Source organism: Abramis brama (genome assembly GCF_963993115.1).
Source record: "Abramis brama genome assembly, chromosome: 2".
Classification (NCBI taxonomy): Eukaryota; Metazoa; Chordata; class Actinopteri; order Cypriniformes; family Leuciscidae; genus Abramis; species Abramis brama.
The window spans coordinates 26,336,730-26,354,108 of NC_139964.1; the positions used below are offsets into that span (position 1 = coordinate 26,336,730).

Consider the following 17,379-nt stretch of genomic DNA (forward strand, 5'->3'; position numbering starts at 1 on the left):
GTTTAAATGCCGCAGACATGATGGTTAAACGCTTAATGAATAAAATAATAGATATGCTTGATGATTATGAATGCACACGTAACAGAGTTTAGCACAGGTTTATATTGTTTTTGAATATATATATACACCTATATATCAGTGTTTCTTTAATTGTACTATATGCAAATTGTATGGATTTAGTTGTATGAAATGATTCCAGTGTTTGATTATGCTAATGTATGATATAGTTTTATTATCATGTACTGTTGAAACCATAATGGCCTTATTTGAAGTGTAACTGTAGCAGAAATCGATGTAAAAATCTGTATTATTGTGCCTCAAAGTTCAGTGTCCCTTTAAAAAAAAAAAAAAGCTTTTAAGAAAATTCTTGCATTGAGATGTGCTTGTATTTGTTATAGACATTTATTTTAAATTGTATTGTTACCTAAACTATATATATATAAAAAAAATCATTCAGTAATTGAAATAAAGCTGAAATAAAATTAAATATTAGACGAAAAACGTAGCAACTAACTGAAAAAGTTAGTACTAAAATGACTAAACTGGAAATTAAGCTACATAGAAATATTAAAGAAACTAATCTAAATAAAAAAAAATGACTAAAATAAAAATTATAAAAAATAATCTTGAAATCTGAAAAGCCAATTCAAAATACGAATAAATATTATATATAGTATATAAATAATATTAAAATAGCACTGCTTAGTTTGATGCAATGAAAGTCATAAAACCCCATGAAGTATTCAAGGAATTTTTAATTTTATCAAAAATAAAGTAAAACAATGTTGCGTAAAAACAATATTCTCATCCAGTCCAGCTGTGAGGCCACGACCACTATTTAAAAAAAAAAGTGTAGGAGGGTTCGACAGCTTCTGATTGGCTGATGACACGGTGTCTAAACGATGTAAACAACTGCATCCTGAAACAAACAAAACAAAAAAATAACAAAGCAGCTTCTCTTCTCTGCTGTATCTTTCCGCCCACCAAAACGTCCTGGTGCACTTTCCAAACACAACATCAAACATAAAAACAAGTGTGAGTGTGGGCAAAGTGTGCAGGTTTAACAGAGACAGACATTAGTTCTTCAGCAGTGTTTTGCGTCTGAATGGAGACTGATGGCGTGTTTCATAAAGTCACAGGTCTGATGTGAAGTTACTTTGGCCCAAACGAGTCCCTGAATAATCCACTCCCACATGATGGAAACACTGAGAGCGAGTGCGTTTGGACTGTAGAGCAGCACCGAAGGAGCAGTGTGTGTGTGTGTGTGTCGTCTCTCTCACAGGACGATCCACGTGCTTCTGTCATTATCAGCCAACACCTGAAGAGAAGAGCCTGCAATGACCAGAAACAACATCATCAACTCCGAAAAACACTCACACAAAGGATTGTGGGTAACATGTTATAAGTTACACGTGTATTATTTATGCTTTAAGCTTGTTTCCTCCACAGAATAAAACAATTTAAAAGTTTATATCTCACAATTCTGATTTTATAACTCGCAATTGCGTGTTTATATCATGCAATTCTGAGGAAAAAAGTCGCAATTACCTTTTTTATTTTGTGGCGGAAACGAGCTTTCATAATTATTTAATCCGATTACTTTTTAGAAGTAACAAATAAAGTGCTATTACTTAATTAAAGTCAAGTAAATTCGTTAATTTATTAGTTATTAAATAAAGTTTTAATGACACATACACACAATAAAAATGGCAAAAATATAATTTAAAAGTAAATTATTTTAAATAATCAAATGCATTTTAAATATGGAGTCCTGTTTTTTCCTCAACGTAACTTATTTGCCTTTACTATATCTCACAATGTGACAATTTCTTTTTTTAATGTCAAAATTACCTTTTTATTATTTTTACTTAAAGGAAAAAACATGTGGCTTCCATTTTTAAAGTTAAGATACCATAAAATCTCCAGAATATATAGATCTGTTCATCTTGTGAGGCTTAGAGGACGCCTGCCAATCATGGGAAAAACATATACACTACTGTTCAAAAGTTTGGGGTCAGTATGATTTTTTTTTTTTAAATAAAAAGGAAAATTAATTAATATTACTTCAGCAAGAATGCATTCAATTAATCAAAAGTGACAGTAAAGACATTTATAATGTTCTGTTTCAGATAAATGCTGTTCTTTTGAACTTTCTATTCATCAAAGAATCCTGAAAAATATTTTTCAATGCATATAAAATAATAATCAGAACAACCAAAACAATGTTTCTTGAGCATCAAATCATCATATTAGAGTGATTTCTGAAGGATCATGTGACACTGAAGACTGGAGTAATGATGCTGAAGATTCAGCTTTGATCACAGGAGTAAATTACATTTTAACAACTAGTGCAAAATGCCCGTGCAAAATCAGTTTTTAAGTGTGTTTTTAGTAATTGTTGGTTTGGTGTGTTTGAGTGCTCATTGTTACAATTACACTGCAAAAGTTCAGTGACATTTTTATTTGTGCATGATAGAAAGCACAACACGAACTCCGAGAAAACGCTATGCTTGAGGAAACAGTTTGTGAATAGGCTACTACAAATGATGCCCGTGAAAGAGACTGTGAACACATTGAAAAGGATATGTTTAGTTGGTGAATAGCATTTACACAGTAGCGATAACGTTAAGTGCACCAGAATGAAATATAATATTCAGAAGTAAACAGCATAGCTGACTTACAGATTCAGTTAACATCCACAAATGAATAAGCGCATTGATTCAGGGAGCAGTGCAAAGTGCCCGTGCAAAATCAGATTTTGTGAGCTGATCGCTGAACAAAAACGTTCAGGAGATATTTCTTAGCGATGGCTGATTTCAACAGTTTCAATATGATAAAAAATTACTTTTATATTGATTCAATGGATTAATTGCATTTTGTAAAAAAAAGTGTCATGAATTTATTGCATTTTTGGGAAAAAATAATCAGTTTTTATAATAAATCTTTGAAAATCAAAATCTGGATTTGAATTTTTTATGTTATTATAACCTAAAGATGCTATGTGAAATATAATATTCAGAAGTAAACAGCATAGCTGACTTACAGATTCAGTTAACATCCACAAATGAATAAGCGCGTCAATTCAGGGAGCAGTGCAAAGTGCCCGTGCAAAATCAGTTTTTGTGTGTTTTTAGTAATTGTTGGTTTCTTGGTAAAGAAAACACATTTTTACTCAAATTAATCAAAATGGATTTATCACGTTCTGGAACCAAACTATAATATTCAGAAGTAAACAGTGAAGCTGACTGAGTGTTTATGTCAGAATGTTTATTTTTAAACCACAACCTTCTTGGGGCTTCTTTGACCGATACAACCCTCTAATGTCAGAATGTTTATTTTTAAACCACAACCTTCTAAAAATGATATATTTAACGATATCTTTTGCATTTCTCATCCAAACAGCGTCAAACTTGGCACTGCACTTACTCGTGCCCGTAGCGAGACACCTGTCGAATTTGAAATCCATCGGACTAACGGTTCGAGAGATATGCGGTTAACAGACACACACACACACAGACAGACGTTTCTGTAATTTATAGATAGATATAATATACAGAAGTAAAAGGCGTAGGTGACTTACAGATTTCAGGGAGCAGGCTACACAGTGAACTCCGAAAAAATGCTAAGCGTGAGCAAACAGTTTGTGAATAGGTTACTACAAATGATGGCCGTGAATAGAATATAATATTCAGATGCAAAAATCAGTGCAAAATCAGTTTTTGTTTGTGTTTTTAGTAATGGTTGATTTGGTGCCCGTGAAAGAGAACGTGTGAACGCATTGAATTCAGGGAGCAGGCTAGGTTACTACAAATGATGGCTGTGAATAAAATATAATATTCAGAAGTAAACAGTGTAGCTTATCAGAATGTTTATTTTTAAACCACAACCTTTTAAAAATGATATATTTAATGATATCTTTAGCATTTCTCATCCAAACAACGTCAAACTTGGCACTGCACTTTCTCGTGCCCGTGGCAAGACACCTGTCGAATTTGAAATCCATCGGACTAACGGTTCGAGAGATATGTGGTTAACAGACACACACACAGACAGACAGACAGACAGACATTTCTGTAATTTATAGATAGATATATTCACATAGAAAACAGTTATTTTAAATTGTAATAATATTTCACAGTATTACAGTTTTAAACCTTTATGTCCAAACTGTGGTGTATTGATGTGAGCGTGTGTGTGTGTGTAAAGCACACCTTTATGCATGGCCTCGTTGGTCATGCGGTTGATGTAGCGCGAGCTGCTCTCGGGGACGAGCCACCGCATCACGGTGTTCACACACGACTTCCTGTAGGAGCTCCACACACTCCCACTGAGACACAAGCACATCTGAGTGAGGGGACCGACACACACACACACATCTGTCGACTCAGAGAGAGCATCTGAAGGGCGTTACCTGGTCTGACCTTTGACCTCGGTGAGGTCGCCCACACCGACTGTGCGACAAGCTCCTGTGTTTAAGTCCCAACTGACCTGCAGACTGGAGTGATACGACTTTGGTCTGCAAACAAAGACAGAAGAGAAAGTGTTAATGAGCATTTCATTTTGCGTGTGTATGTGTGTGTAGACAGGTTAAAGTGTTTGTGTGTACTGGTTTGGCCTACATTACGAGGACAGAATGTGTTGTGTGTTCAGGTTTCAGGCCAAATGCAGATGGTTTTCTGAGGGTTATTTTTAGGGTCGGGTTAGAAAATATCATCAGCTCAATATTTAAACCATTACACCTATGGCATTTACTCTTAATGACAGGTGTACCAATGTGTGTGCGAGTGTGTGTGAGTGTGTGAGTGAGAGAGAGAGTGTGTGTGATTTTGTGTATGTGTGTGTGTGAGAGAGAGAGAGAGAGAGAGAGAGAGAGAGAGAGTGTGAGAGAGAGAGTGCGTGTCTGTGTATGTATGTATGTGTGTGTGTGTGTGTGTGTGAGTGAGAGAGAGTGTGTGTGTGTGTGTGTGAGAGAGAGTGAGTGAATGAGTGAGTGAGTGTGCATGTGTGCGAGAGAGAGAGTGTGAGAGTGCGTGTTTGTGTATGAGTGTGTGTGAGTTTGTGTATGTGTGTGTGTGTGAGAGAGAGAGTGCGTATTTGTGTATGAATATGAGAGAGAGATAGAGTGTGTGTGAGTTTGTGTGTGTGTGTGTGTGTGAGAGAGAGAGAGAGAGTGTGTGTTTGTATATGAGTGTTTGTGTGTGTGTGAGAGAGAGAGGGAGAGAGAGTGAGAGTGAGTGATTGAGTGAGTGTGTGTATGTGTGAGAGAGAGAGAGTGTGTGTATATATGTGTGTGTGTGTGTGAGTGTGTGTGAGAAAGAGTTTGTGAGTGTGTGTATATGTGTATGTGAGTGTGTGTGTGTGTGTACCTGCAGTGCTCATCCTCACAATTAGAGAAGGCCAGTAGCAGCAGGCCGATGTTGATCACCACTTTGTTGGTCTCCGGGCAAACCTGTCACCATAGCAACAACAGAACACATGCTAATTAGAACAGTAACAGCTGGGTTCCGCAAGTAAAAACTACATTCATTTTATCCATAGCAAAATTGATCTGAGATGTGAGCTTTCGCAACCTATGTGTTCTGCCAGTGTTCATTCATATATATATATATTTATTTTATATTATACAACACTCAAGGAATGTGTTCTAAAATTCTAGAAAGAATTTTGCATTAAAATTTTTATTTTTTTCTCCTTAACCTCTTACAGTTCCTGTCACCCGAGCATAGAGTTACAAAAAACACTCTGATGTGCCAAGCCATCAGAACCGAACCAAAAAATGTTCAATTCAAACTTTAATTGTGAAAGTATTTGTGTGGATCGTTAAAATATTCGTTAGCTTAAATGTGTGATATGAATAAATCGTGCTCATAAAGATATGTACCAAAATAAAACACAAAACAGCAGTTCCTCCTAAACAAATAACGTCACCTCGAGGATGACGACGTCATAGTCGCTGAAGGAACAGAACTGCGAGCCCCAGACGGCATCATTCCTGATGACCTCGTTGATGAGATACTCGAAATCCAGCGTCAGCTGCTCGATGCACACACACTGAGAGACACACCAGAGTTCACACACAACATCCTGCAGAGTTTGGCATGTGCAGTCTCATGATAACGTGTCCCGACACACACCTGACCGCTGTACTGTCCCGTCACCAGCTGTAGGTTTCGCCCCTTCAGATCCGTCACAGTGAATGGAAGCTGCACTTTATCTTCCTCCTCTCCTGAAGACAACAGACACACACATACACACTATAGATTATATACGGGTTCTGGTGTGTACACTAAAAGAAAGGAGAAAATTCGACACACTTTATACTAAATGGACATATATTATGTAATCAGATGCACTGTCAAATAATCACATCTCTTATGAACCAGTTCTATTAAGTGAATCAAAAACATGCAGAACGAGCAGAGTAGACTGATTCACGAACAAATGACTCTTGTGACTCAGTTGTCCTTTAAGTGAATCATAGGCATACAGTGCAACCGGTGTAGTTTGATTCACAAATAACTTTTTTAATGAATCAGTTCTGTTATTGAATCAAAAACATAAGGCACAACTGGTGTAGCCTGGTTTATGAATACATTACTTCAAGTGAATCAAAATTAAATACAGTACGACCACTGTAGTCTGATTCACAATCAAATGATTCGAACTGGTTCGTTTTAGAGAGTCAAAAACATACAGAATGAGCAGAGTAGACTGATTCACGAACAAATAACTCTTCCAAGGCAGTATTTGTTATAGACCTTTTAAAAAGACAAGTAACAGATTTGAATCAGTCTGATGAATCATTCTCTGAACTGAACATATCTGAGTGGTTTCTGAATAAACATCTGACTCACTAAACTGCAAGTTATGTTTTTACTTTTAGTGATGTATTGTTATCATTACTGACAGATTGTCCTTATGACAAAATATCATTCAACATACACATTTTTATATGTAAATGTAGTACCACTAGAAGAAAAAAAGTTTGTCGAGACAAACTTTAAGTTGGTTTAAGAAAGCTGGACCAGAAAGTTTTAAGTAGACTTAATAGCTTTAAGTCGACGGTTTTACGTTTTAAGTAGCTTTATAATTGAAGTTTGAAGGTTTTAAGTTTGAAATAGTTTTAGTTAAGTAGAAGTTTTAAAAGGCAGAATTTTGAATAGATAGATAGATTTAAAGAAAATTAGTTAGAAAGATTAGTTAGAAAAATTTCGAAGAAAGAACGTTTAGTTACCAAAAAAAGATTAGTTAGAAAAGAGAAAGAAAGATAGAAAGATTAGTTAGAAAAGAGAAAGAAAGATAGAAAGATTAGTTAGAAAGAAAGATACAATAGAACAATAGATAGATAAATAGATAGAATGATAGAACGAACGATAGATAGATAGAACGATAGAATGGAAGTTAGAACGAACAATAGAACGAAAGATAAATAGAAGGATAGATAGAAGGATAGATGGAAAGAAAGAATGATTGATTTGTTCGAAAGAAAGAATAGACAGAAAGATTTGCTACAAAGAACGAAAGATTAGTTAGAAAGAAAAATATTAGTTAGAAAGAAAGATACGATAGATAGATAGATAGATAGATAGATAGATAGATAGATAGATAGACAGACAGATAGATAGATAGATAGATAGAAGGATAGATGGAAAGAATGAATGATTGATTAGTTCGAAAGAAATAATAGAAAGATCAGTTAGAAAGAAAGATTAGTTTGAAAAATAAATATTAGTTAGAAAAAAGAAAATTAAGAAAAGAACGAACGATAGACAGACAGACAGACAGATCGAACGATAGACAGATAGATAGATAAATAGAACAATAGATAGATAGAATCATAAAACAATAGATGGATGAGAGAGAGACAGAGATAGATAGATAGATAGATAGATAGATAGATAGATAAATAGATAAATAGATAAATAGAACAATAGATAGATAGAATCATAAAACAATAGATGGATGAGAGAGACAGACAGAACGATAGATAGAACGATAGATAGAACGATAGATAGATAGATAGATAGATAGACAGACAGACAGATAGAAGGATAGATGGAAAGAAAGAATGATTGATTAGTTCGAAAGAAATAATAGATCAGTTAGAAAGAAAGCAAGATTAGTTTGAAAGAAATATTAGTAAAAAAAAAAAGAAAATTAAGAAAAGAACGAACGATAGAACAAACGAACAAACGATAGACAGATAGATAGATAGATAGATATATAGATAGATAGATAGATAGATAGATAGATAGATAGATAGATAATATGTAAATGTCGTACCGCTGGGCTGCTCCGCCGCTCGGGCCTGTGGGAGTCTGTATCTGAGAGTGGTGTAGTTGACGTACGCAGGTTCTGAGGAGGAAGAGGAGGATGAAGGTTCGTGAGCGTGTGGAGACAGAGAGGAGACGGAGGAGAGGGATCCCGGAGACATGACCGTGTTACACACACCGCTGTCCTCTGCCTCTGCAGGCGGAGAGGAGGAAGACGAGGGTCCCGGGACCTCAGCGTCTCGTTCACGTCTCTCTCTCGTTCGGTCTTCCTCGCTGTGGGATCGCGGGGGGTCGGTCTCTTCTTTCTCTTTGGCTTTGCACCTGTCGTGTTCCCTCGTTCCGGCTTGAGCTCGGCGGAAAATGTCAGCGGCAAACTCTCTGGCCCGCACAGCAGCCTGTGATTGGCCGGGGGAGAGCGGGGTGAAATGGGGCTTTAACTGGCTGAGGTCAGGTGACCCCTCAGATGAGGTCGACGAGGATGAGGATGGTGATGAAGGTCCAGCCGGAGGAGGAGGAGAGGAGGAAGACGTTTCTCTCTTTCGGTACAGAATCTGAGTGTTTTGACAATCCTGCTGCCCGTCTCCTACAGAGACACAGAGAGAGATTAATGCATCTAACTCACATAGACAACACATAAAACTGTAATATTGTGAAATATTAATACAATTTAAAATAACTGTTTTCTATGTGAATATAGTGTAAAATGTAATTTATTACAATGTTGAAAACATTTGATAATATTAGGAAACCATGATTTAAAAAAAAAATCTTTGATGAACAGAAAGTTCAAAAGAACAGCATTTATTTGAAATAGGAATCTTTTGTCAAATTATAAATGTCTTTAATTGCTTCTTATGATTAATTTAATGCATTTTTCCTGAATACAAGTATTCATTTCTTTTTTTTTAAAAGACCCCAAACGTCTGAACTGTAGAGTACACAAATGAATTGAAAATAGTGTTAAATAGCATAATTTACATTTGAAATAATTTAGTAAAATAAATGAATAAATAAATAAGCTATATAAAAATATTAAATATAAATATGCAATAAAACATCTTTTGGTATTATTTATTTATTCTTACAAATGACACTTTGTGAGTCAGTTCTTTAAATGAAAAAGTCAATTCATGAGTTATTATCAGTTTGAAGTAAACTACTGAGTGACGATTCAAATGAATCAGTGAATCATTCCTTTGACCATTTAATTCAAACGAACTGTCCAAACAAAAACAATTTCCTAAACGAATCATACTTCCTACTGACACCTGAGAGAGCACATACACATAACACACACACTCACGTGCATGTACCTGGGCAGAGGGTGATGTGTGTGTACCTGGGCAGAGGGTGATGTGTGTGTACCTGGGCAGAGGGAGATGTGTGTGTGTGTACCTGGGCAGAGGGAGATGTGTGTGTGTGTACCTGGGCAGAGGGAGATGTGTGTGTACCTGGGCAGAGGGTGATGTGTGTGTACCTGGGCAGAGGGTGATGTGTGTGTGTGTACCTGGGCAGAGGGAGATGTGTGTGTACCTGGGCAGAGGGAGATGTGTGTGTACCTGGGCAGAGGGTGATGTGTGTGTACCTGGGCAGAGGGTGATGTGTGTGTGTGTACCTGGGCAGAGGGTGATGTGTGTGTACCTGGGCAGAGGGAGATGTGTGTGTGTGTACCTGGGCAGAGGGTGATGTGTGTGTGTGTACCTGGGCAGAGGGTGATGTGTGTGTGTGTACCTGGGCAGAGGGTGATGTGTGTGTACCTGGGCAGAGGGAGATGTGTGTGTGTGTACCTGGGCAGAGGGTGATGTGTGTGTGTGTACCTGGGCAGAGGATGATGTGTGTGTACCTGGGCAGAGGGAGATGGCGCAGGCCACCAGAGAGTAGCTGGTGTTGAGCAGAATCACCTGGTCCTTCTTCAGCTGCAGCGCCGGCTGGAATGTCGGGAACGGATAAACCACTTGATAGCGAGCGTTCAGAACGTAACCGTGCTGCAGACACTCGCCACCTGAGGCGCAGACCGGAGAGAGCTGTTTAATCGCTTAATATGGTGTGTGTGTGTGTGTACCTGTGCGTATGGTGGATACGGTGGACGTGGGACAGCACTGTTTGCAGCGGTCAGTAATACGGTGTGTGTGTGTGTGTGTGTGTACCTGTGCGTATGGTGGACACGGTGGACGTGGGACAGCACTGTTTGCAGCGGTCAGTAATATGGTGTGTGTGTGTGTGTGTGTGTGTGTGTACCTGTGCGTATGGTGGACACGGTGGACGTGGGACAGCACTGTTTGCAGTGGTCAGTAATACGGTGTGTGTGTGTGTGTGTACCTGTGCGTATGGTGGACACGGTGGACGTGGGACAGCACTGTTTGCAGTGGTCAGTAATACGGTGTGTGTGTGTGTGTGTGTACCTGTGCGTATGGTGGACACGGTGGACGTGGGACAGCACTGTTTGCAGCGGTCAGTAATACGGTGTGTGTGTGTGTGTACCTGTGCGTATGGTGGACACGGTGGACGTGGGACAGCACTGTTTGCAGTGGTCAGTAATACGGTGTGTGTGTGTGTGTGTGTGTGTGTGTACCTGTGCGTATGGTGGACACGGTGGACGTGGGACAGCACTGTTTGCAGTGGTCAGTAATACGGTGTGTGTGTGTGTGTGTGTGTGTACCTGTGCGTATGGTGGACACGGTGGACGTGGGACAGCACTGTTTGCACGGCTGTGCAGGAGGCATTGAGGTGATGGTGATGTAGATGTCTCTGTTGTTCTCATCACTCATCATCATGTTCATCAGGGCTGAACTGGAGCTGCGTGTGCTGACAGATCACAGAGAGAACATGTTCACATAAACACTGACTACATTTCATTTGAATTTTAGTTCAAATCAAATTTAATTTGAGTGCCCCTATTATGCTATTTTAATGTTTCCTAATTTTGTTTTGGAGTCTCCTACAACATGTTTACATGCACCCAAGCTAAAAAATAACAAATGGCCGAGTCTGTTGTGATTGGTCTGCTCTGCTCTGATTGGTCAGATGACCCAGTCTGTTGTGATTGGTCTACTCTGCTCTGATTGGTCAGACGGCCCAGTTTGTTGTGATTGGTCAACTCTGCTCTGATTGGTCAGATGACCCAGTCTGTTGTGATTGGTCTACTCTGCTCTGATTGGTCAGACGGCCCAGTCTGTTGTGATTGGTCAACTCTGCTCTGATTGGTCAGACGGCCCAGTCTGTTGTGATTGGTCAACTCTGCTCTGATTGGTCAGACGGCCCAGTCTGTTGTGATTGGTCAACTCTGCTCTGATTGGTCAGACGGCCCAGTCTGTTGTGATTGGTCTACTCTGCTCTGATTGGTCAGACGGCCCAGTCTGTTGTGATTGGTCTACTCTGCTCTGATTGGTCAGACGGCCCAGTCTGTTGTGATTGGTCGACAGATTACAGAATGTGTCGTTAATGAAACAATCGTTACCATATATGAATTTCAGCTCCAGATCTTCCTCAGTCCTTTATACACAGTGATACAAACAGTAACAATGGTGTCGGTTTTAATGTATCCATTTGAACCCGAGTCCTCATCCTTAGTTTGGAAGAGCTGAAAAGTGGATTCGCAGAACTGAAAACAGCGTCTCTCGACACGTCAACAACACGAACCGAACTCTTCCAGTCTCAGCTACTTCTACAGTGTTTGAGGGTCAGAGTAGGCATCGCTTGAGGCCAGCCGACGGAGACGACAGGCTGGCATTGAGCAAATGTGTTACATTGTTACGTAGGTTCGAGCAGGAAGTGAGTTTGGCATTGCTGATGACTCGTTTTAGCAGTTCAGAATTTTCATAAGGAGACAATAACTTTCTTTGTCATGCACTTTGATCTTTAAAACTTTGCAGACCTTTTACATTGACAAACAGCTTTATTACACACTGCACAGGAGTGTGAGAAAAAGCATAACAGGGCACTTTAAATTATGTTGCATATTTTTATTCCTTTTTTTAGTTATTTGCAGATTGATCTCCTTCCCCTGATCTCAGCCACATACGTAAAAAAAGGAAGAAACTAAAGCATAAGATGTACGTAGAAAGAAAGAAAGAAAGAAAGAAAGAAAGAAAGACCGTTTTTTTAAATGTCTATATAGGTTTTATTAATTTTTATTTCAGTTTTAGTTAAGTACATCAAGTTAAACTAAATGAAAATGAGAAATGTTGCTTTGACAACTAGGCCTAGCTGAAATAAAATACATTTTTTATATTTTATTTCGGCTAATGATCGTTTTATTTCAAGTAACAATTTTTTTATGGCTTTAGCTTTAGTTAAACTAAATTCTTCCTAAAACAACCCTGCCACTGACCCAGCACAGAGGAAGACAGACTCTTACTTAAAGCCGAAGACGACCAGCTTGGAATGATCATTGTGCCACTCGCAGACGGTCAGGTAGAGATCGGTGTAGATGTCCTCACCCGCAAACAAACGCACATGATGCACCTGCAAAGAGAAGATAGATATGCTAGATGTGAAGAAGCCACAACTACAGACTGTTCAAATAGTTAAACCCTCACTTAGAGGTCGCACTTGTGATCCTCTGCAGTCAAAACAGACCAAAAAAATAACAAAAATAATGTGCTATATTAAATAAAAAATTTCCTTAATGTTTTTGAGGGGATTTCAGCCTTACATACACTCACCTAAAGGATTATTAGGAACACCATACTAAATTAATACTGCCCATATTGATAGGATAGCATCTTGCAGTTGATGGAGATTTGTGGGATGCACATCCAGGGCATGAAGCTCCCGTTCCACCACATCCCAAAGATGCTCTATTGGGTTGAGATCTGGTGACTGTGGGGGCCATTTTAGTACAGTGAACTCAGTGTCATGTTCAAGAAACCAATTTGAAATGATTCGAGCTTTGTGACATGGTGCATTATCCTGCTGGAAGTAGCCATCAGAGGATGGGTACATGGTGGTCATTAAGGGATGGACATGGTCAGAAACAATGCTCAGGTAGGCCGTGGCATTTAAACGATGCCCAATTGGCACTAAGGGGCCAAGAAAACATCCCCCACACCATTACACCACCACCACCAGCCTGCACAGTGGTAACAAGGCATGATGGATCCATGTTCTCATTCTGTTTACGCCAAATTCTGACTCTACCATCTGAATGTCTCAACAGAAATCAAGACTCATCAGACCAGGCAACATTTTTCCAGTCTTCAACTGTCCAATTTTGGTGAGCTCGTGCAAATTGTAGCCTCTTTTTCCTATTTGTAGTGGAGATGAGTGGTACCCGGTGGGGTCTTCTGCTGTTGTAGCCCATCCGCCTCAAGGTTGTGCGTGTTGTGGCTTCACAAATGCTTTGCTGCATACCTCGGGTGCAACGAGTGGTTATTTCAGTCAAAGTTGCTCTTCTATCAGCTTGAATCAGTCGGCCCATTCTCCTCTGACCTCTAGCATCAACAAGGCATTTTCGCCCACAGGACTGCCGCATACTGGATGTTTTTCCCTTTTCACACCATTCTTTGTAAACCCTAGAAATGGTTGTGCGTGAAAATCCCAGTAACTGAGCAGATTGTGAAATACTCAGACCGGCCCGTCTGGCACCAACAACCATGCCACGCTCAAAATTGCTTAAATCACCTTTCTTTCCCATTCTGACATTCAGTTTGGAGTTCAGGAGATTGTCTTGACCAGGACCACACCCCTAAATGCATTGAAGCAACTGCCATGTGATTGGTTGATTAGATAATTGCATTAATGAGAAATTGAACAGGTGTTCCTAATAATCCTTTAGGTGAGTGTATATACACATATATATATATATATATATATATATATATATATATATATATATATATATATATATATATATATATACATACATACATACATACATACATATATAGACAGACATATATATATACACATTAGGTCTACGATTTTTTTGTGTTCATATAGCAAATGCCACACAAGTCACAAAGTTTGTATAAATGTAAATTTTTTCTCTCAAGAATGACCAAAGTCAGCATAAGACAGAAGTTGCGGTAGTCTTTTCTTCACTATTGTGAAGTATATTTTTCACAAAGTATATGTTTCACAGTTTCTGGAACAAGAACAAATGTAGGGTGGGACTTGGGATAGGGAATCAATAGGGAATTGATTGGATGGTTGTGGTTTGCTATTGGGGGATCTCATTTGAGTAAACATGCCAGTAAACACGTCAAGTAAGTTATTTTGATTGAAGATTGCGAGGGAACTGACAAATAATTTATAATGAATACTATGATATTCCATTAAAAATATTTTGATTTCATGGTGACTTTAAAGCTCTGACAGACACAGCGAGCGGTTGTTTTACCTGTTTGAGGCGGCTGTGCAGGTTAAACTCCCACCAGTACAGGTGATACGTGTAGAAGGAGAAGTCATCGTCCTCTCCACAGTCACTGGTGTAGGACAGCACGTACCGCCCGCATTTGGTGAAGCCCAGGAAGATGTGCCTGTGATAGCAGAGAGACGGATCAGACACAGCATTCACATCGCTCCGACACAGATCGCATGTTCTCCTCACCCTGCTCTGAGGAACTCCTCACTGACGATGGTTTTCAGCGGGACACAGACACGAGGGGGGAGTTTTCGGAAGAGCCGCTGTGAGAGCTGCCCATTCAGCTTAAAGACAGAGACAGAGACAGAGACACGTGAGCCATAACTACAGTTAAATGAGCTTTTAGACTGACAAAGCTACTTATCAAGGGTGTTACTGCTAAATATCAAGACCATGATAGTTATGATAACCTGTTAAAATCATCTTTGCACTGAACTCGACCTGGCTGAGGCATTTCTACCATTCATTTATGTTAAAAAATGACATTTTTCATTAAATGAGATGGGGTTGAGGACAGAGACTGCTATTTCAATGTTAATGATAGATGTCAGTGCAAAAGAGTGAATAATAAAGTACTTATGTTATGATCTCAATCATGACAGATTCATATAAACATGACCATTGTTTGTTGTTGTAACTGCCCCAAAGAACCATGTACTGCTGCAAAGGAATATTTGTATTGCTTTTTTGTAGATGTGCCCATTAATATCTTCACATACACAAATAATGAACTCTGATAGACACATAAAGGCGTTGAATGAGGCTACAGCTAAACATGCTAATAACATACACATTATTATCTACGTTATGCTGTTGAAACATTTCACGCAACAAATGCGACATTTGCACCAACTTTCCACTCTCTACCTACCCGTCCTCGCGTGAGGAGTTTGATGATGTGATCTTTGTGTTTTCTCTGGTGTTTTTGTTTGTTGTCATCTTTCTCAGATTTCGAGCTGGGCGCCATTTTTGATTTTTGCCAGTTCTTTGGATTTGCCATCAGTCCAGCCCGAGCAGCTCGCCGATTGGCTCTGCCTTCTCCAATGAGAGCTTTGATTGGTCACAAAAGCCGTCAATCAAAGAAATGAGGGCGGGTTATTTGCTACGTTCTGGCCATAGACTGTCTGGCTCTGAACATTTTTCAACCAATCAACCACTGTCATTTTTGTTTACGTATTCAGAGTGGAAAAATAATTGTTTGTAAATGAAGTTACATTTTATGTAGTTTCTAATTAGTCATCTAATCACAACATTATAATGTCAAAGTCGTCTCAATCGATTCATACTGCAGTTAATTAAAATGTTCATATTCTATTTTTATTTTACATGATCACTTTAATAGTTAACATGTATATAAATAACTGTCATATTATCATGCTTTATCATTTCGAGCTTTGTCATACACAAAGGAGGACCTTGACCTGGCGGGTGTGTCTCTAGTAATAAAAAAAAGATACATGAATGGCTGTATCACCCTCCATCCCATTTAGTCATTGAAATGAATAGAGTCGTTGTCGTTTAAGCTTTATTGACATTATTGACATCAATTCTGTCGATTTTTTTATTTTATTTTTGCTGAGTTCAGTAAACACGGGAGCGCATAGTTACTCCTCCCCCTAATTATAAATCCAAAGGAGGCGGGCCCACTGGGCGTGTCTCTGAAGCGCACAAACGGAAACATGGCGTCGTTGGTGGCTCGTCTCTCTCGAGCATTTGTCTTTAAAAATACAGCAACACTGAGCCGCAACACTGGTCCAAAATCGGTGAATGCGACAGGACAGACTCTCAGCCGAACCGCCGTGACATCCGCAACGGGGAGAGTCCTTCCTAAACCAATTAAGGTGAGTTTATACATGTGTAAGCATTACAGCTGGAGGCTCCCAAGGATATGTAGGAACCAGGGTAGGGCTTCTTGCTAGCCAATGAAAAATAAGAATGGCTTGACTGACATGACTGATGGCCAATCATATTGCTGCAGCGGCACATATTTTATCAAACGAGGAAGTGTACTTCGTGTACGGCTGTTTCTAAAAATCAATTATTTATATGACAGTTTATCGACTGTGTTTTCCGTATACCTTATACAAAATGTTATTTTAATTAATATTTTAAACGCCAAATGATTAATTGTGAAGGTTTCAATATGCACAAATATTATTATTATTATTATTAATTTAGGTATAATTTGATAATACATCTGTAATATTTCTCCAGGTCCCGTTCGGTCTGACCCGCATGTTTATAGTGGTGATTCCGTTCCTCTATGTTGGTAATCTGATCAGTAAAAATTTCGCTGCTCTTCTGGAGGAACATGAGATCTTCGTCCCAGATGATGATGATGATGATGACTGAGCGAAGGTAGACTAATATCTTTATATTGTGTTATGTATTACTATTATATTGTGTGTATGTGGTTGCAGATGTTTATGTTCTTGTGCAGGTTTCACTCCAGCGGTCTGCAGCTCTTCTGAGAGGTGCCTGATGCAGATGAACAGGATTTATATTTATGCAATAATAAAGCTTGTCAACACACTCTAGTGTTCAAATTCCCGCATTACACTAAACATGTCCAGAAGCCAACGTTTAATGCTATTTTTGTCTACAATATGATTTGAGGCTGCCCTTATCAATAGCCTCTCTTCTATTTAATAAATTGATTGAATGTTATTTGCTGGTTGTGTTTTTGTTATATATGTAATGTAATATAAATGTGAGTGTGTGAGAGTGTGTGTTTTTGTGTGT

General features: G+C 38.8%; 2 protein-coding genes across 2 annotated transcripts; one reads left to right on the top strand and one right to left on the bottom strand.

The window, feature by feature from the left end:
* Positions 1–737: 737 nt before the first annotated feature.
* dcaf15 (DDB1 and CUL4 associated factor 15) lies at positions 738–15,618 on the bottom strand. Its single transcript, XM_084104078.1, has 13 exons — positions 15,509–15,618; positions 14,824–14,921; positions 14,614–14,752; positions 12,631–12,737; positions 10,933–11,078; positions 10,117–10,275; positions 8,284–8,856; positions 6,135–6,226; positions 5,929–6,051; positions 5,367–5,449; positions 4,412–4,516; positions 4,212–4,327; positions 738–1,332 (listed from the first exon to the last, which is right to left on the bottom strand). Exons 1-13 carry the CDS (start codon positions 15,602–15,604, stop codon positions 1,277–1,279), a joined length of 1,893 nt encoding a protein of 630 aa, XP_083960204.1. The 5' UTR covers positions 15,605–15,618; the 3' UTR covers positions 738–1,276.
* Positions 15,619–16,036: 418 nt separating this feature from the next.
* Positions 16,037–17,304, top strand: smdt1b (single-pass membrane protein with aspartate-rich tail 1b). The gene is made up of 3 exons (XM_084107005.1): positions 16,037–16,478; positions 16,852–16,995; positions 17,078–17,304. The coding sequence occupies exons 1-2, from the start codon at positions 16,317–16,319 to the stop codon at positions 16,987–16,989; spliced, it is 300 nt and encodes a 99-aa protein (XP_083963131.1). The 5' UTR covers positions 16,037–16,316; the 3' UTR covers positions 16,990–16,995; positions 17,078–17,304.
* The last annotated feature ends 75 nt before the right edge of the window (positions 17,305–17,379 follow it).

Bases quoted from the DNA above. Each gene is read 5' to 3' on its own strand.
- dcaf15 (XM_084104078.1), bottom strand. From the start codon at position 15,604: ATGGCGCCCAGCTCGAAATCTGAGAAAGATGACAACAAACAAAAACAC. The intron at 14,753-14,823 runs GTGAGGAGAACA...CTGCTATCACAG, and splicing joins GAGGAGTTCCTCAGAGCAGG to GCACATCTTCCTGGGCTTCA. The intron at 10,276-10,932 runs GTACACACACAC...TCTGCGCCTCAG, and splicing joins CGTGTCCACCATACGCACAG to GTGGCGAGTGTCTGCAGCAC.
- smdt1b (XM_084107005.1), top strand. From the start codon at position 16,317: ATGGCGTCGTTGGTGGCTCGTCTCTCTCGAGCATTTGTCTTTAAAAAT. The intron at 16,479-16,851 runs GTGAGTTTATAC...ATATTTCTCCAG, and splicing joins TCCTTCCTAAACCAATTAAG to GTCCCGTTCGGTCTGACCCG.